This window comes from Heterodontus francisci, chromosome 20 (genome assembly GCF_036365525.1).
Source record: "Heterodontus francisci isolate sHetFra1 chromosome 20, sHetFra1.hap1, whole genome shotgun sequence".
Taxonomy (NCBI): Eukaryota; Metazoa; Chordata; class Chondrichthyes; order Heterodontiformes; family Heterodontidae; genus Heterodontus; species Heterodontus francisci.
Window position 1 is genome coordinate 26549393 of NC_090390.1, and position 20377 is coordinate 26569769.

A 20377-nucleotide genomic window follows, 5' to 3' on the forward strand; every position below is an offset into this window, starting at 1 on the left:
CTCACCCAGGACAGGACCGACGCCATTCGAGCTGCCAAACTGCCCACCACAATCCAGGAGCTTAGGTCATTTTTGGGTTTGTGTAACTTCAATAGAAACTGGATCGACTCATCCACACAGCTGGCTCAACCATTAACCAATCTCTTGAAGGAAAAGCGGGCCTCTAAAAAATCAGTTACACTAACCAAAGAACAACAAGAAGCTTTCGAAAACTTAAAGAGGGCTTTGTGCTCAGCGCCAGCCCTGGGAATCCCCGACAACGGGAAACCGTTTACTCTGTTCGTACATGAAAAAGAGGGATATATGACTGCCAAACTCACGCAGGAGCACGAGGACAAACAGAGACCTATTGGATACTATTCGAAAAGACTGGACACCGTCGCCCTAGGATGGGGCAGTTGTTTAAGAGCTATGGAAGCTACATGCCAAACGGTGATGGCTACTGCAGGTCCGGTATTAGATCAAAAGTTAACCGTTAAGTTTCCTCACACAGTCCACACATTGCTGTCTGTGAACAGAGTATCCCAAGTGACAGCAGCTAGATGGACCCGATGGACAATGATCCTAGAGGCTCCCAATCTCCACATTGTCCGGGCCAGCCCGGTAAATCCAGCGACTATGCTCCCGTGGCCTAAAGAGATGAAGGAAGAAGAACATGATTGTGTGGAGATTATGGAAGAAACAGAGGAGACAGCCCTAGCAGCAGAGGAAGCATTGCTCAACCCAGATTTAATCCTATTCACAGACAGATCCTCCTTTGTTGACAACGGTACACGGAAAGCAGGATGGGCAGTTACAACCCTACATGAAGTTGTGGAAGTGGGATGCCTGCCTTCAGGGACATCGGCCCATCAAGCCGAACTGCGAGCCCTATTAGAAGCATGTCGAATAGCAGAGGGGAAGACAGCTAATATTTACACAGACTCACGGTATGCTTTTGGAGTCGCTCACGACTTTGGTCAGCTGTGGTGCAAAAGAGGATTTCTCACTGTTGCTGGTACACCTATTCGAAATGGGAAAGAGGTCCGAGACTTACTAGAGGCCATGCAATTGCCACAAAAGGTATCCATTTTGAAATGTAAAGTCCATACGAAAGACAACACCATAGAGGCAAAGGGGAATGCCCTAGCCGACAAGGCAGCCAAGGAAGCCGCCTTGCAAGGTGATCCCCCGGACGCACGGACGCAAATATGTAAACTGAATGCGTCCCATCTGACACAAGACCTTCAAGTGATGCAGAGTGAATGTTCCAAGGAGGAAAAATGGACCTGGATAGAAGCAGGGATGAAGATATGTGACGACGGCATCTGGAGACAAAGGGACACCGAGAAACCCGTCGCATCACAGGTATCGGCAGCTTGGGGTGACCCACCAGAAGGAGGGCACGACATCGTCCCGGGAGTCTGGGTCTACGTGAAGAAAATACACAAAGAACCTTTGGGCGCCAAGTGGGAGGGACCTTTCCAAGTGCTACTGACCACCCAGTCAGCAGTTAAAGTCGAAGGAAAGAAAGCCTGGATACACGCCTCTCACGTAAAACGAGCGACCCGTGATTGAACGCCGAATTGTTAACTGCTGATATGTTTAGAATTTGTATTATCTTCTTTGCATGTATTTTGAGTAGTTGCTCACTTTTGACTTGTAATTCTGTATGTGATGTTTTTGCTTATGAAGTGTTGTTGTAAACAAGTAACTGAAGCCCCTGCAAAACTTATGCCTTTACAGAGCTCCCGTGGGCCCCTACTGCGGCACAAGCAGGCAACGTATTGAGTGTGACCCCTCCGGGTGTTGAAGGCTGTTTCTAGACAAATAGAGACCTAGGTGGGATCAAGGGAATGATTCTTAAAAGTGTTTTGAAGAATCAAAGGGGGACTGTGGGAACAGAATTTTCGAGAACAGAATAATATGGGGACATTTAAGGTGAAATAATTAATCAATCATGTACTACTAATAAACTAACTTCGGAGCTGCAGGGAGGGACAGCTTATCAGAAATGACTTCATAGCTTCAGGGCTGCACAGACAGCTTATCAGTAGGAGTAGACTAACAAGGGAAAACTAACAGGACAGTTGTAAGCCGCTTCATAATAGCCTAACATTCCAAGGTGATAGGGGGGATGAGAAACTGCTACAAAGGAAGGTGACAAGGCAGTACCCCAATCAGGCCATGACACCAAGAAACTGCAAAGTTTGTGAACCAATTGGGAACATAAAGGGGGTGTCACTGATTTGTATGAAGAACTATAAGAAAGGCTTGATTTCCCTGCTCAGGCAGGAGAGGGCAGGAGAGAGAAGGAGAGGAGAGGAGAGCCCAGGTGTTGTTGCTGTTTGCTTTGCTGATGATGTAACTAAGAAGTACTGCAATAAAGTTTCTTAAAGCTACAGTCAGACTTCGTCTCTCTTTGTGTAACTAATGGGATCCAACACCAGACACGAGGGAAGACTGAAAACCACATTCTCCGACCCCCACCACCGCCACCCCCACCCCCCCCCACCCCGTTTCACCCAACTACCCTATGTTTTTAATCACAGTCAAGGGGTCTCGGGGTTCCCTCTCAGCCTTTTCCTGGTTTGGCCGTAACAGGGTTAAATTTTTAAAACACCGTGTTTTTAGCTTCCCCTCAGTGAATCCTTGCTCACTGCTCTCCAATTGTAAGGCAAAGAAATCAATCAGACAAGTTTTCTTAGATATAAACAAGAAAGGTCTAAGTTTATTACCCTTAAAACTCTAAATTGATTAAAACTACTAAAAATACGCGACGCGATCACACTAGCATGCATACGTGATAAACACACACACAGATAGAGTCAGAAAAGGAGAAAGAATCAAGGGGAAAGGTTTGAAGCAACAGCTGGAGTTCATTTACTGTCTTTTGAACTCAATGTAAAGTCTTTGGTTGCAGTTAAATCTTGCCATCTCGTTGCGCCCAGTACACACTTTCAAACTTGTTTCGATGGTTTTTTGTCTTCTTGAAATCCAGTTGCAGTTCCTTCTTTTCGTGTGTGTGCGTGTGAGAGAGAGAGAGAACGCCAGGGAGAGATGCTCTTTCTTCAAGTTCAGTTGCAGTCTGACCTCAAACTGTTCTGTGAACACAATTCAAACCAAACCTGGGCCATCAGGCCAGTCATGTGACTAGCTCTTTTTTTCAAGACAACCCGCCCAGCGAGGTTTTGTGAATTCTTTCAATCTTAGTAGACACGTCAGTAGGGGGCTGGAATGCTGACCTTCATACATTCAATGTCTTTTGATCAAAATCCATTTGGTTAATTGAATCAGGGAGCAGTTCCATTGCCTTCTTCAGGCAACTGTCTCTTAGAATGCAAATGTTTCCAGCCACTGTCCTGTTAGAATGCAGGTGCAGCAATGTTTTCAGTCCAGTAAGAGTTGAAAATTAATGTTCCATATGACAAAATTAATATGCCTCATTTCTTCACACCATGAAGAAGTGTTTCCTAATTTCACGCCTAAAAAGATCTGGCTCTAATTTTTTGACTATGTCCCAGTCCTAGACTCCCCAGCTAGTGGGAATAGTTTTTCCCAATCTACCCTATCTTTCCCCCTTAATATCTTGAAACCTTTGATGATATCACCCCTTAACCTTCAAAATTCCAGGGAATACAACCCTATTTTTGTTTAATCTTTTGTTGTAACTTAACACGTAAGAGTCCAGGTATCTGTTTGGTTCCATATTCTGTGCCAAACTGTACTCTGGGGTGCAGTAAAGTGGGGGTGGTTGTGTTGAAGTGTGTGGGCTGCAGAGGGCATTGGAGCATGTGATGTGCATTTTCCCTTCTGTCTGGTTTTCCTTCAGCCACTCATCCTGCAAAGTGAAAACACTGTAAACCTGGTCGAGGAGTGTATTTTTGACAAGACTACCCGCAGTTATCCAATGGTCAGATGCAGGTGAATGTATCCTTCGTGTGGCTCCTTTTCACTCCCCTTCTGCATCCCCTACCAACACACTTTTCCAAAAACAAATCAGATGTCATACAGCCTAGATGTTTTAAAAATTTGACACCAGTTGTGCAACTCTTCCATCATTTGCAGAGCAATCAGGAACATGCTAACTGAATCCCAGAGGGGAATGTTTGGGCACTGATAACACCAACTCCATGAGTAGTTCCAAACCGGACTATGTGCAGCTGCTCTCGAATACAGCAGCAACCTTAAAGAATTAGGCCTAAAGTCATGTAATGTACAAGGACTCACAAATGCTCTAAACACTCTCCACTGTCCCTCCATTTAATATTGGGTACCTTTCAGTCACTTGTACTTGCAATTCAGGAAGGACATATTTGGCCTTGGAGGGGGTGCAGCACAAATTTACCAGAATAATACTGGGGCTAAAAGGGTTAAATTATGAGGACAGGTTACATAGGTTTGAATTCCCTAGAGTCCAGCAGATTAAGGGGTAAACTAAGGAAGGTGCTCAAGATGATTAAACAATTTGATAAGGTAGATCGAGAAAAACTAGATCCTCTGCTGGGGAAGTTCATGACATTAAAATTAGAGCTAGGCTGATCAGGGGTGATGTCAGAAAGTGCTCCTTCACAAAAAGGGTAGTGGAAATCTAACTGAATGATGAGACAGGTTCAAGGGGCTGGATGGTGTACTCCTGTTCCTATGTTATTTCCATTCATTTGAAACTTTGTTCTAGACGTCCTTCCTCCCTCTTACATGCAGTTATTCGGCCAGATGAGTAAAACAAACGTGAACTTGGTAAAGCAAGAAAGTTCATCTGTGTTCCATACCTTACTGGGTTGTTTGGGCTTTGGCTTGATGCTAATGAAAACATCCAGCTGCTCCATTAACTGAGTGATCCGCTGTGGTTCTACTTCAATGTCTTCCTTCATATCAAACATCAACACAAGAGGGAGACAACCCTGCAGTACAGCATTATCAGAAGGTTAAGCACATAGGCATTACAGCAAGACCTCATCGCCATTATGCAAAACCATTGCTAACATTAGGGAAAAGAACAAACCAAATAGGAGCTATTTTTGGCAGTTTGGATACACTTTTACTTGAGGATAATGTTGCACATCACTTGTGCTCTGTTTCATGAAGCACTGCCTCGCACGAATTCAGCAGCAAACATTCATTTACAACAATTTGCATTTGTATAGCGTCTTTAACATTAAAAAGAATCCCAAGGCACTTCACAGGAATGTTATCAAACAAAATCTGACACTGAGTCACGTAAGGAGATATCAGGGCAGGTGACCAAAAGCTTGGTCAAAGCGTCTTAAAGGAGGTGGAGAACTGTAGGGAGGGAATTCCAGAGCTTAAGGCCTCAGCAGCAGAAGGCACGGCTGCCAGTGTTGGAGAGATTAAAATTGGGGAAGGTCCCCCCACCAAGCTGAACAGAGGGGCTGGATGCATGGAAAACCCCTCGAACTGTATCGGGAAAATTTTCATTTGCTGTAAAATGTAAAAATGTATATGGCATGAGAAATGAAATGGAAGGGTTGTGAGGCAACTCACGATTGTATTGAAGGAAACTGACCTCCTTTGCACTGTTTGTATTTTTTGACTTGGTGCTGTTTGAAACTGTTTGATAATGTATTTTTTTTTTCACAGATTTTTATGAATAAAGTATATTTTGGAAATAAAAAAATAATAAAATTGGGGAAGCTCAAGAGGCCATAAATGAACGAATGCAGGGATCCCGGAGGATTATAGGCAGTGATACCAGTAGGCTGTGCACAAGTGCGGCCACACAGCAACTTGGAAGATACCATGCAGTCCGCTCACAAGTCATCCCCTTTTAAGATACCACGTGCGTGCAGTCATGCAAATAAATTTAAAGGGGACATTGGGTTATCGGGCTGAAGGTGGTTAGAGAGAGGGAGGGGTGAGGCCACAGACGGATTTAAAAACAAGGGTGAGAATTTTAAGATCGAGGTATTGCTTAGCCAGGAGCCAGTGAGAGTCAGTGAGCACAAGGCTGATGAATGAACAGGACATGATGCAAAGAAGGACATGAGCAGCAGAACTTTGAATTAGATTAAGTTTATGGAGGGTGGAAGATGGGAGACTGGCCAGGAATGCATTGGAATAATCGAGTCTAGAGGTAACAGAGGGTTCAGCAGCAGATGAGCTGAGGCTGGGTCAAAGTCAGGCAATGTTAGAGAGGGAAATAGGTGATCTTAATGATTGTGTGCATATGTGACCGGAGGCTGATCTCGGGGTCAAATGTGACACCAAGGTTGCGAACGATCTGGGTTGGCCTCAGACAGTTGCCAGGGAGATGAATGGACTCAGTGGCGAGGGAACAGAGTTTGTGGCAGGGATCAACGTCAATGGCTTCAGTCTTCCTAATACTTACTTGGAGGAAATTTCTGCTCATCTAGTACTGAATGTCGGATAAGCAGTCCGATAATTTAGCAACACTGGAGGAGTCGAGAGAGGTGGTGGTGGGAGAGCTGAGTGTCTCAGTATACATGTGAAAACTAACCTGTTTTCAGATGATGTCATCAAGGGGCAGCAGGTAGATGATAAATAGGAGGCGGCCACGGATAGATCCTTGGGGGACTCGAGGTAACTGTGCAGGAGCAGGAAGAGCAGCCACTGCAGGTGATACTCTGGCTACGACTAGATATGTAAGAATGGAGCCAGGTGAGAGCAGTCCCACGCAGCTGGATGACAGTGGTGAGGCAGTGGAGCAGGATGGTGTGATCAAATGTGTAAAATGCTGCAGACGAGTCAAGAAGGACAAGGAGGGAAAACTTACCCTGGTCACAGTCACCTAGGATGTCATTTGTGACTGACACAAGAGCTGTTTTGGTAGGGGCAGGGCGGAAACCTGATTGAAGGGATTTAAGCATGGAGTTCTGGGAGAGATGGGCACCGATTTGGGAGGCAGCGTGTTCAAAGACTTTGGAGTGGAAAGGGAGGTTGGAATGGGTGGTGGGATCATGGTTAGTTTTTGAGGAGAGGGCTGATGACAGCAGATTTGAAAGAGAAGGCGACAGAATTTGAGGAGAGAAAACCATTAACAATATTAGCTAATGTGGGAGCTAGGAAGGGAAGTTAGGTGGTCAGCAGTTCAGTGGGAATAGGGATAAAGGAGTAGGAGGTTAGTCTGATAGACTAGACGAACTTGGAGAGGGCACCATTGAGGGACTTTGGCCCTGGGAAGCTCATAGAGGCAGATGGTCTCAATCTTAGTGGCAAAGAAGTTCATGAGCTCCGTGCACTTGTTGGAGATGAGGGTGGAGGAGACAGGGGAGAGAAAAGAAGCCAGGAGTTATCTTTGCTTTCCAGGATAATCCTGGAAAAGATCTCCTGGATGTGGATTTTCTCTCAAATCTGACTTCAAATTCCTGTCTTCACTGGACAACAAGATAGGGTGACCACTGCTGGAGGGCACTAATACTGGGCACCGCTGAGTTGTGCAGGGATGATGTCATCATGTACAGAGGTGACATCATCATGTATGGAGACCCATCGCAGTTCGAGATGGAAAAGGCCCATTGTAAGTAAATGAGATAATGCGGTGGAGGGGGGGTGGTGGGGCGGGAGAAGGGGGATGGAATAAGAAAACCAACCTCTGTTTTCTGTGTCCAGTTGGTTTGAGGCAGCTGCAGATGGGGAAAGGAACGAGACAGGCTCCTGCTGGTGCTACATTGCTGTAATATACTAAGGCACAAAATACCGGACATAAAGTCATCCGGTACCAGACAGTGGCCAAACTGACTAAAAACCGGACTGTCTTGGATAAAACCTAACGAATTGCCACCCTACATCAAGACCTTGTTTCTGTGCTGGACTACATTGGACAAATGGAAGACTCTGCTTCTGTCTATGATCTGCTGCTACCTTTGAGCTCTGGAAAAGATCTGGAAAAATCTAGATCTTCTTTCAAATTTGGCTTCAAATTCCTGGACTTCTCTCGACATCAAGACCACGCTTCTGCTCTGGACTACACTGGTTATACCACAAGACCCAACGTCTGTCTCTGATTTGTTGCTCTTTTGTGATATTTAAAGTAACTTTGATCAGTTTACTGCTCTTCCCCCACACTGCCGTGACTGAGAGACTTCAATCTCCTTCTGAGCCTGTGACTGGCCATTGGTTATTCTGGTTATTCAGCTGCAGTCTGTTCCTGGCCAGAAAATCACCCACCTGGGCTGAAGAACAAAGCTCTGCTGCTTCTGGATTTCATGGTGCCCTCCAACTTGGCCATCATCTTTCTATCCTGCAACTGACTCTGTTCACCTCCTAGATCTTCCTTCCGATGAAAATATCTCCATTAGTTCGTCCTCTAATACTTTACCCTCAAACAGCTCTTGGACTTCACTCGCTTCACCTGTCTCCAAACTCAAACAACAGCTTGTTGATGCTCCATGCAAACTTCACCCTAACTATGTCATTATTATTCCATCACTGGACTCCCGACTTTAACTCTGGACTCCTTCCTATTATCTCCATCTGTTTCTCATTTCCCATTTACGATCATGTCTTTATCTACCTATTTTTATGTAACTAGACCTATGTAATTGGAGCTCTTGGAGACATTTTGTGTGCACATTTTCGCTGCTGCTCTGGACCCGAGCCCATCGCTTTATTTCCATTTTTGCTCTTTTTTTCACTTCTTTTCACTTTACCCCTCTCTTTTATTGTCATGCCTCTTTTCACTTCTCCACTTTCAGGTACTCTGCTACCTCCCCCACCAATTCCCTACCCCTACCCTTCAGTACGCCTCGACCTACCTGCTCTCTTGCCGCCATCCCAGGCTTCACTCCCTATTAGATAAGCCTACAGCTTCCCTCTGTGCTTCTCTCTCAATTAAATATAGGGAAGACTGAAACCATTGTTTTTGGTCCCTGCTCCAAACTCTGTCCCCTATCTACCAACTCCATCCCTTTCCCTGGCAATAGTCTGAGATTAATCCAGTCTGTTCGCAACCTTGGTGTCACATTTGACCCCGAGATGAGCTTCTGACCGTTCCATCACTAAGACTGCCTATTCCCACCTCCATAATATTGCCCGACTTCGCCCCTGTCTCAGCTCAACTACTGCTGAAACTCTCATTCATCATTTGTTACCTCTGGACTTGACTATTCCAATGCACTCCTGGTTGGTCTCCCATATTCTACTCTCTGTAAACTTGAAGTCATCCAAAACTCTGCTGCCTGCGTCATCAATCACACCAAGTCCCGTTCCCCTATCAACTAGTACTCACTGACTTACATTGGCTCCCAGTCAAGCAACGCCTTGATTTTAAAATACTCATCCTTGTGTTCAAATCCCTCCATTGCCTTGCCCCTCCCTATCTCTGTAATCTCCTCCAGCCCCATAACCAAACTCTCCGACGCCCGCACCCGGCACCACCTCCCCGAGTTATCTATGCTCCTCTAATCCTGGCCTCTTGTGCATCCCTGACTTTAATCGCTCCACCATTGGTGACCACACCTTCAGTTGCCTAGGCCCCAAGATCTGGAATACCCTCCCTACACATCCCTACCTCTCCAATTCACCGTCCTCTTTTAAGACACTCCTTAAAACCTACTTCTTTGACCAAGCCTTTGTTCATTTAAACTTTTTTGTGGCTCGGTGTCATATTTTGCTTTATAATGCTCCTGTGAAGAGTAATGTGACGTTTTATTACATTAAAGGCCAGATTCAGCAATGAAGGTTCCCATCCTCTGAAGGACATTAGTGAACTGGATCGGTTTTTACAACAATCCAGCAGGTTTTTTGGTAATTCTTCTGATGCTGGCCCATAAATTATCAGATTTATTGAATTCAGCTTCACAACTTGCCACATTGGGATTTGAACTCATGATATCTGGGATGCTAGTCTAGTACCACAACCACCACAATACAATACTCAAATCTTACAACATAAAAACATCTATGTTTATGTGTTCGTGCAACAGACACAAATAGTTTCCAACTATCTTTTCAATGTTTATTGTAGCAACCATGTAGCCAAGTCAACAATGAATTGTTGTTCTGTCAAATTTACAAGGCATGCCCGCATCATTTTTTTAAAAAAGCAAATAAACCATCAGCGATGCTACAAACGAGCTGTTTATAGAAGATATAGAATGTTAATACATACCATGAGGTATTGTCGAGCAAGACAAACAGACTCGATAGTGCCCTGGAGGTAGACTGTGGACTTCTTCTGGGGATTGCTGGGGTCAGGAAAGTGGATCTGGGCTCCAGCTCGCTGCATTATGTGTTTAATGTTATTCCCGTTGCGTCCCATCATGAAGAGATGGTGTTGAGGTGCAATGTCTAGCTGGGTGCTGACAGGGATGGCACTGCCCAGACTGCCAGCTAGATGTTCCAGGAGCATGGCAGTCCCTTCCTGGAATTCAAACAGGAAGTTTACATTTGACACACTGCATTCTGACAAAAGGTTTCACCCACAAGCTGGTCTATTCTCTTTGCTAATGCTGATGGACCTGCTGCACAGTAATAGGCCATTCGGCCCAACTGGTCCATGCTGGCATTCATGCAACTCCGTTAACCCTACCTCATCTAACCCTGTCAGCATGTCTTTTTATTCCATTCTCTTTCATATGCTTATGTAGCTTTCCCTTAAATGCCTCAACTGATCTCTGTGGCAGCGAGTTCCACATTCTCACCACTCTTCGGTTAAACAAGTTTCTCCTGAATTCCCTATTGGATTTGTTCGCGACTATCTTGTATTTATGGCTACTAGTTCTGTTCTCCCAAAAAGTGGAAAAATCTTCTCTACGTCTACCCTATCAGATCCCTTCACAATTTTAAAGACCTCTATTCGGTCACCTCTCAGTCTTTTTTTTAAACAGCCTGTTCAATTTTCCTGAGAAGAATAACCTCTCAATTCTGGCATCAAACTTGTACCTTCTCCACTGCCTCTATATCCATTTCAAAAAAATATATGGAGACCAAAGCAATGTGCGTAGTACTCTATTTATGTCTGGTATTTTATGTTTCTATTTTACTTTACTGTACATTTCAGGCAGTACAGAAAGGGAACAGCACAAGCTGGCTGTCAATTATGATAAACCTTTATGAATCATTGGTTCGGACTCAGCTGGAGTACTATGTCCTATTCTGGGCAACACTCTAAGGATGTGAAGGCCTAGGAGAGGGGGCAGAGGAGATTTCTGAGAGCAGTACTGGGGATGAGAGACTTCAGTTATATGGAGAGACTAAAGAAGCTGAGATCGTTCTCCTCACAGAAGAGAAAGTTAAGGGGAGATTTCATAGAGGTGTTCAAATTACTGAACAGGGAGAAACTGTTTCCAGTGGCAAGGGCTGGTAACTGGAGAACACATATTTAAGATAATTAGAAAAAGAACTGGGGAGGAGGAAGAGATGAGAGAATTTTTGTTTTAAAAATACTGCGAGTTGTGACTCGGAATGAACTGCCTGTAAGGGCGAGGGAAGCAGATTCAACAGTAACTTTCAAACGGGAATTGGATAAATACCCGAAGAAACATTTACAGAGCTATGGGGAAAAAGCAGGGGGAGTGGGATTAATTGGATAGCTCTTTCAAAGAGTCAGCCATGTACAATGAACTAAATGGCCCCCTGCTATGGTGTAAGATTCTATTATTCAGGCAGTGCTTTAACCAGGTCCATAAGAGATGTTGTTTTATAAATCTTAAAAGTGTTTACAATCTACCGGACTGGAGGTAAAATCATATAGCTATGAGACTGTTCTCACCTTGACAGCTGCGACATTGTTTTGAGACCCTCGGATAATGACTGTGGCACCATACATACGTGACCGCTGTTTGAAGGATATGGAGATGTTATAGGTTTGGGATAGGTGCTGGATCATGGCCGAGTTGGGATCTGGAATTGGCTGCAAAATGCCAGCAATAGGCAAATCGAACATCATCACCAGAGGGAGCAGCTCCTAGATGACAGAACAATAACTGTTAAATGATAAAACACTACATGCTGCAGATTCAGAAATACTGCTCACTATCTCTCATACCATAACGAATCGGCTGGTAAGGGTCAAATATTTAGTCAAGTACTTGTTTAAAACAAAAAAGGAACAGTTACATGCAGTAAAAATGAAGTTTTATTCACTGTACAATCTAGTTTTATATGTAAATATACAACGTGCTTTTTTTAAAAATAGAAAGTTTAATTAAATGACTCTCCCCAGGCTCCAAGATTCACTTTAATGTCATTTTTCAACATTATTTGATGTAATTTTTATACAGTACCACACATCTGCAGGGCTGTGAACTGCCCCAGTGTTGGGTAACTGGATTGGCCCTGTCAGGAAATCTAGGCACAGGTTCCACATTTCCACAAGTCAGTGTTCAGGATGTCTACAGTCAGCCATAACATCTTGTGCAAATGACTGGTTCTCCACTAAAAATCATTCCAAGGTTCTTTTTGCAATCATGTTCAGATATTGGTTGACTTTGTTCTGGAGCTACTGGGGCTTAAAGCTATCCCAAGTCATGTTGAGGTTAGCTATCGGCCACTTACATGAACAAAAATGTTGCCACGTTAGTAGAAGACAGCTCAGTCTTCTCCACAGACCACAGCATCAGTGTATCATTTACCTTCTCTGCACTCCACTCACGTGTAACAAGAAATAAAATGTAGTTTGTTTAAAATGCAAATGTTCATCTTTTAAACTCTATTTACAAAGCTCTTCTGTTGCAAGTATTACCATTGGACCACCAAACACTCCTGTTGGTTGAACCATCTGTGAGTCTATAATAACAGAATCTGTCTCTACAAGTCCAAGTAATCTTACATCAGCAACTGATGGGGCTCTTGTCAGTGGCAACAAAACTTCATGTGTCACTAAAACCACCCACCAACGGCAAAATCAGGTCAGAAACTTACTCTAATACGACCTCTGGCTGCTTCTACACCAGATGGCTGTCCTGCTATGGAGACCTGTTAATCAAAGCAGATCCAATGCAATCAATTAGAAATAAAATTTTCAAACATTTCTGTTCTGGGGAAACCTTTCAAGTAATGGCCCATGCCTGTGGATCGCCAGTAAATAATGGCACATTCCTGAGGATCCTCCGCATCACCACCACCCCCACCTGGTCACCCACTGCCACAAACCCCACCCCCACGCTTCCAGAGAGACCTCTTTTGCAAGATTTACAAAAACACCATCAGCTACTCAACTTAAATCAGTGGTAACATCACAGTGAATGTTTTTCGGGTTGGAGGAAGGTTTGTAGTGGAGATTCCCAGGGGTCAGTGTTAGGACCCTTGTTTATCCTGATATATATTAATGACCTAGACCTTGGTGTACAGGGCACAATTTCAAAGTTTGCGGATGATATGAAACTTGGAAGTATTGGATAAATTTCAATTTAAACCAGGATTGCTCTATGCACACAGCGAAGGTGCGAGAGATGTTGTGGGACCCACACTAAGTCCAGTCGCTAAAAGCGATTAACAGACTGGGTTTTGTGTTTAGTGATCCCGGGTGTGTTAGTGATACCTTCCATGAATACCAAGGCTAGGAGAGGCATTCTGGAAGGTATGGGGAGCTGAGAGTTGTTCCTGAGAATAACTGACAGTATGAGAACTGAAATAATCTAGGGTTAGAAAGAAGAAAAGGCCTAAAAATGGGAACAGTCGGTAACAGGACACTAATTAGTCAACATTTGGAGAAATTAAGGACCTGACACAGTGTGTGTTTGAAACAACATTAATTGATTTAACAGATCTCAACATATTAAACTCAAGCCCATTTATAGAAGTTATTGACAATAAGACAATTAAACTCCGACAATTAAACATATTTCAGTTCTGTATGTGATTAGTCTTAGGCAGTTCCTCGGGAACAAGGATGACTTTCTTCCCCTCCGGGATTGTGCATGCTTAGGTGACTGAATAATCCAATTCTGATATTCCAGTGTAGAACTTCAAAAGGGCATAGACAAGTTGGTGGAATGGACAGACAGGTGGCAGATGATGTTCAATGCAGAGAAATGTGAAGCAATTCATTTTGGTAGGAAGAACATGGAGAGACAATATAGAATAAAGGGTACAATTCTAAAGGGGGTGCAGGAGCAAAGGGACCTGGGGGTATACATGCATAAGTTATTTAAGCTGGCAGAACAGGCTGACAGCGCAGTTAATAAAGCATAAAGTATCCTAGGCTGAGAGATAAGGGCATCGAGTACAAGAGCAAGGAAGTTATGTTGAACTTACATAATACACTAGCTCGACCTCAGCTGGAGTATTGCGTCCCGTTCTGGGTGCCGCGCTTTAGGAAAGATGTGAGGGCATTGGCGAAAGTACAGAAAAGATTCACGAGAATGGTTCTAGGGATGAGGAATTTCAGTTATGAAGATAGATTGGAGAAGTTAGGACTGTTTTCCTTGGAGAAGAGAAAGCTGAGAGGTGATTTGATCGAGGTATTCAAAATCACGATGGGTCTGGACAGAGTAGATAAAGAGAAACTGTTCCCACTCATGAGAGGATCTAATACGAGAGGACACAGATTTAAAGTAATTGGTAAAAGAAGCAAAAGCGACATGAGGAAAAACTTTTTCACGCAGCGAGTGGTTAAGGTCTGGAATGCACTGCCTGAGAGTGTGATAGAGGCAGGTTCAATTGAAGCATTCAAAAGGGAATTAGACTGTCATACGAAAAGGAAGAATGTGCAGGGTTATGGGGAGAAGGCAGAGGAATGGGACTAAGTGAACTGCTCTTTCAGAGAGCCAGTGCAAACACAATGGGCCAAATGGCCTCTTTCTGCACTATAATGATTCTGTGAAAATATTTTTCTCTAATAAATGAATACAGAAACAGGAATTATATGCTCTGAAGTGCACAGATACAGAAAAATACAGCAATCTGATGAACTCACAGACCCCTCGGAATTCTCTCCCAGACCCGAGAGTAAGGGGAACCTAGTTTGGAAACAAATTAGAAGGTCGATCTCTAACTCACCCATAAAGTACAAAGGTCCTGACAACTCAATTCAGTTTCCATCCATCCGCAAATCAAATCATTTGGTTTTCTTCTCAGGTCTATGACTCTTCACTGAAGCAGTTCTGACAAAGAGTCACAGATCTGAAACATTGAAGGTACTGAGGAAGGGTCATAGACCTGCTACTGTTAACTCCACCTTTCGGTCTCTACTGATGCTCCGCGACTTGCTTACTGTTTCCAGCATTTTCTCTTTTAATTTCAGATTTCCAGCAGTATTTTGGGTTTTATCCTCATTAGAGTTGCTCACTACTAATGTGCATCTGAAAGTTGACACAAGTGTGCAATCCTTCTCAAACAAAAACAAGAAATGCTAGAAATACTGAGCATCTGTGGAGAGAGAAGCGAAGTTAACATTTCAGGTCAGTGACCCTTCATCAGAACTGGAAGCATCACTGGAAGTGATCAACAGGATATGGGGTCAGAAGCTCAGATCAGGGTGAAGCAGGACACCGAGTCTGGTTCAGCCTGCACCAGTGATCAGGGCTGGAATCGGTGGCGAGGCAACTGGGTTTGTTGGGTTGGAGCTGAAGGCAATGGCTTCAGTCCTCCCAATGATGGACTGGAGGAAATGGGGGCTCATCCAGGAACACTCAAAGGTGGGAACAAGGGAGAAGAAACTAAAGGGCCTTCATTTGTCTGTCTGTCAAAAAGGGGATAAAGTTAAAAATTAAATAATAAGGGATAGTAAAACTGAAGCAGTCTGATTTTTCAGTACAATCAAATCTAAGGCTTTTAGATAATAAGAGATAAATAAAAACATTTCAGTTAACCTCCCTATAAAATAAAGTTATGTCAGCACAGGAGAAGCAGCTGACTGGTGAGTAGCTGGTGAGTCTTTTTTTTGAAAATTAAGTAGTAATTTAACAGTCTAATAAATAGAGGCATGGCAGGGCAGCTTAGACCAGTGGAGTGCGCATTCTGTTCCATGTGGGAACTCTAGGATGCTTCTCGTATCCTGGATAACTACATGTGCAGGAAGTGTCTAAAGCTGCAGCAGCTCAAGCTCTAGGTTTCAGAGCTTGAGCAGCAGCTAACATCACTGTGAGCATCCGTGAGGTTCAGAGTGTCATGGATAGCATTTTTATAGATGCGGTCGCCCCGCAGCTCAAGGGTATGTGGGCAGAGAGGGAATGGGTGACCACTAGGCAGTCAAGAAGGACCAGGGAAGTAGTGCAGCAGCCCCCGAGTGCATCTCACTCTCCAACTAGTATTCTGAATACTGGTGAGAGAAATGATTCATTTGGGGTGTGCAGCCAGAGCCTAGTCCATGGCACCACTGCTGGCTCAGCTGTACAGGGGTGGGGGAGGGGGAGCATTGGGCAGGGGTGGCTGGAGGAAGACTGGGAAAGTAATAGTGATAGAGGATTCAATAGTTAGGGGAACAGACAGATGTTTCTGTGGCTGCAGACATGAATCCAGGATGGTATGTTGCCTCCCTGGTGCCAGAGACAAGACATCAGTGAGCGGCTGCGGAACACTCTGAGGAGATGGAATAACAGTCAACAGCCAGTGGTCGTGCTCCATATTGGTACAAATGGAATAGGTAGAAAGAGGGATGAGGTCCTGTAGGCAGAGTTTAGGGAACCAGGAAAGAAACCAGAAAGCAGGACCTCAAAAGGTAGTAATCCTCGGATTACTTGCAGTACCATGCGCAAGGATAGAATTAGGAAGATAAAGCAGATGCATGCGTGGCTGGAGAGATGGTGGAGAGAGGGCTTTAGCTTCTTGGGAGATTGGGATTGGTTCTGGGGGAGATGGGACCTGTACAGGCCAGACCGGTTGCACCTGAAGAATGTCCTTGCAGGGCTATTTGCTAGCACTATTGGGAAGGTTTAAACTAACTTGGCAGGGGTGTGGGAACAAGGAGGTAACATTAGAGAGGAAAACCAAGGTGTACAAAGAATTGGGAGAGACAGACAGCACTAGAGTAGGAAATACTTAGGTATTAGATGGGGTCAGAGTAAGAGGGAATATAAGGTATAAATTAGGTTTACTGTGCATGTATGTGAATGTGCAGAGTGTGGTAAATAAGGTTGCTGAGCTGCAGGCGCAGATAACGATGTGGAAATATGATGTCGTAGTCATAACGGAGACCTGGCTCAAAAAAGGGCAGGACTGGGTAAATATTCAGGAAAGATAGGGAAGGAAAAAATGGCGCAGGGGTAACAGTATTGATTAAGGAGAACATCAAAGTGCTGAAGAGAGGGGATGCCCTAGAGGGGTCAAAGACAGAATCTATTTGGGTAGAGCTAAGAAACAATAGAGGTACCATTACATTGCTGGATGTATTGCATAGGCCACCAACTAGTAGGAAAGATATAGAGGAACACATTTGGAAGGAAATTACAGCAAAGTGCAAGAATTATAGAGTAGTTAAAATGGGGAACTTTAGCTTAATATAGACTGGGATAGTAAAGATGGCAGAGAGGGCCAAGACCTTCTACAGTGTGTTCAGGAGAATTTTCTACATCAGTATGTTTCCAGTCCAATGAGGAAGGAGGCATTGCTGGATCTGGTTCTGGGGAATGAAGTGGGTCAAGTGGACCCAGGTGTCAGTAGGAGAACATTTTGGCAACAGTGGCCATAGTATCATAAAGGTTAGGTCAGCTTTGGAAAAGGACAAGGAGCAATTATGAGTAAAGATAATTAATTGTGTCACACTCACGCAATGCCAACTTATGAACTATAAAATGAATTATGAAATAAACCTGAAACGGACACTTTTCCTGTAAAACAAAATGAAGTTGAGAGGTAAGGTGATCTTTTCCTTCCTGCCAATACACATGAAACTGCAAGAACCCTGAGCTAATCTTCATGTTTGGACAAGTCTTGGCTAAGTCATTAAAATACAAACAATCTTTCTGGACACATCTTTGAGAAGTCATTAAGATGCAAATGGTCCTTTCTATGGCAGTGGTTGCATCTATCCAACCAAGTGGGTTAACAATACTGTGGCAGACATTTTGACTCCAAGCTTGTCTCCAGAGAATGGGTGTGATAAGCTCTACTTTCCCAAGTTTGAAGTTTCAGTAGGGGACTACTTTGGGAATAGTGATCACAATTCCGTAAGCTTTAAAATACTCATGGACAAAGACAAGAGTGGTCCTAAAGGAAGAGTGCTAAATTGGGGGAAGGCCAACTATACCAAAATTCGGCAGGAGCTGGGGAATGTAGATTGGGAGCAGCTGTTTGAAGGTAAATCCACATGTGATATGTGGGAGGCTTTTAAAGAGAGGTTGATTAGCATGCAGGAGAGACATGTTCCTGTGAAAATGAGGGATAGAAATGGCAAGATTAGGGAACCATGGATGACAGGTGAAATTGTGAGACTAGCTAAGAGGAAAAAGGAAGCATACATAAGGTCTAGGCGGCTGATGAAAGACGAAGCTTTGAAAGAATATCGGGAATGTAGGACCAATCTGAAACGAGGAATTAAGAGGGCTAAAAGGGGTCATGAAATATCTTTAGCAAACAGGGTTAAAGAAAATCCCAAAGCCTTTTATTCATATATAAGGAGCAAGAGGGTAACTAGAGAAAGGATTGGCCCACTAAAGGACAAAGGAGGAATGTTATGCTTGGACTCAGAGAAAATGGGTGAGATTCTAAACGAGTACTTTGCATCGGTATTCACCGAGGAGAGGGACATGACGGATGTTGAGGTTAGGAACAGATGTTTGATTACTCTAGGTCAAGTCGGCATAAGGAGGAAGTGTTGGGTATTCTAAAGGGCATTAAGGTGGACAAGTCCCCAGGTCCGGATGGGATCTATCCCAGGTTACTGAGGGAAGCGAGAGAGGAAATAGCTGGGGCCTTAACAGATATCTTTGCAGCATCCTTAAACACGGGTGAGGTCCCGGAGGACTGGAGAATTGCTAATGTTGTCCCCTTGTTTAAGAAGGGTAGCAGGGATAATCCAGGTAATTATAGACCGGTGAGCCTGACGTCAGTGGTAGGGAAGCTGCTGGAGAAGATACTGAGGGATAGGATCTATTCCCATTTGGAAGAAAATGGGCTTATCAGTGATAGGCAACATGGTTTTGTGCAGGGAAGGTCATGTCTTACCAACTTAATAGAATTCTTTGAGGAAGTGACAAAGTTCATTGATGAGGGAAGGGCTGTCGATGTCATATACATGGACTTCAGTAAGGCGTTTGATAAGATTCCCCATGGCAGGCTGATGGAGAAAGTGAAGGCGCATGGGGTCCAAGGTGTACTAGCTAGATGGATAAAGAACTGGCTGGGCAACAGGAGACAGAGAGTAGCAGTGGAAGGGAGTTTCTCAAAATGGAGACGTGTGACCAGTGGTGTTCCACAGGGATCCGTGCTGGGACCACTGTTGTTTGTGATATACATTAATGATTTGGAGGAAAGTATAGGTGGACTGATTAGCAAGTTTGCAGATGACACTAAGATTGGTGGAGTAGCAGATAGTGAAGGGGACTGTCAGAGAATACAGCAGAATACAGATAGATTGGAGAGTTGGGCAGAGAAATGGCAGATGGAGTTCAATCAGGGCAAATGCGAGGTGATGCATTTTGGAAGATCCAATTCAAGAGTGAACTATACAGTAAATGGAAAAGTCCTGGGGAAAATTGATGTCCAGAGAGATTTGGGTGTTCAGGTCCACTGTTCCCTGAAGGTGGCAACGCAGGTAAATAGAGTGGTCAAGAAGGCATACGCCATGCTTTCCTTCATCGGACGGGGTATTGAGTACAAGAGCTGGCAGGTCATGTTACAGTTGTATAGGACTTTGGTTTGGCCACATTTGGAATACTGCGTGCAGTTCTGATCGCCACATTACCAAAAGGATGTGGAAGCTTTGGAGAGGGTGCAGAGGAGGTTCACCAGGATGTTGCCTGGTATGGAGGGCGCTAGCTATGAAGAGAGGTTGAGTAGATTAGGATTATTTTCATTAGAAAGACGGAGGTTGAGGGGGGACCTGATTGAGGTGTACAAAATCATGAGAGGTATAGACAGGGTGGATAGCAAGAGGCTTTTTCCCAGAGTGGGCGATTCAATTACTAGAGGACACGAGTTCAAAGTGAAAGGGGAAACGTTTAGGGGGGATATGCGTGGAACGCTCTTTACGCAGAGGGTGGTGGGTGCCTGGAACGCGTTGCCAGCGGAGGTGGTAGATGCGGGCACGATGGCGTCTTTTAAGATGTATCTAGACAGATACATGAATGGGCAGGAAGAAAAGAGATACAGACCCTTAGAAAATAGGCGACATGTTTAGATAGAGGATCTGGATCGGCGCAGGCTTGGAGGGCCGAAGGGCCTGTTCCTGTGCTGTAATTTTCTTTGTTCTTTGTTAAGATGGTATGTGATTGAGTGACACCCAAACTCCATTATCTTCCAATGACCTAACCATCAGAAACTAATTATGAATTCAATGGAAGAGAAACTCTGGTCACATAACAAAAACTAGGTTTCT

General features: G+C 44.2%; 1 protein-coding gene across 5 annotated transcripts in view; it reads right to left on the minus strand.

Annotated features, from left to right (window-relative positions):
* The window catches only part of LOC137380530 (protein bicaudal C homolog 1-like), a 305313-nt gene that overhangs the window by 42804 nt on the left and 242132 nt on the right, over positions 1-20377 (minus strand). For all 5 annotated transcript variants that reach the window (XM_068052479.1, XM_068052477.1, XM_068052481.1 and 2 more), the window contains 4 exons: positions 12823-12876; positions 11672-11866; positions 10070-10321; positions 4752-4883 (listed from right to left, as the gene is read on the minus strand). In XM_068052479.1, the coding sequence (XP_067908580.1) occupies positions 4752-4883; positions 10070-10321; positions 11672-11866; positions 12823-12876 (633 nt within the window). The remainder of the gene's footprint in view (positions 1-4751; positions 4884-10069; positions 10322-11671; positions 11867-12822; positions 12877-20377) is intronic.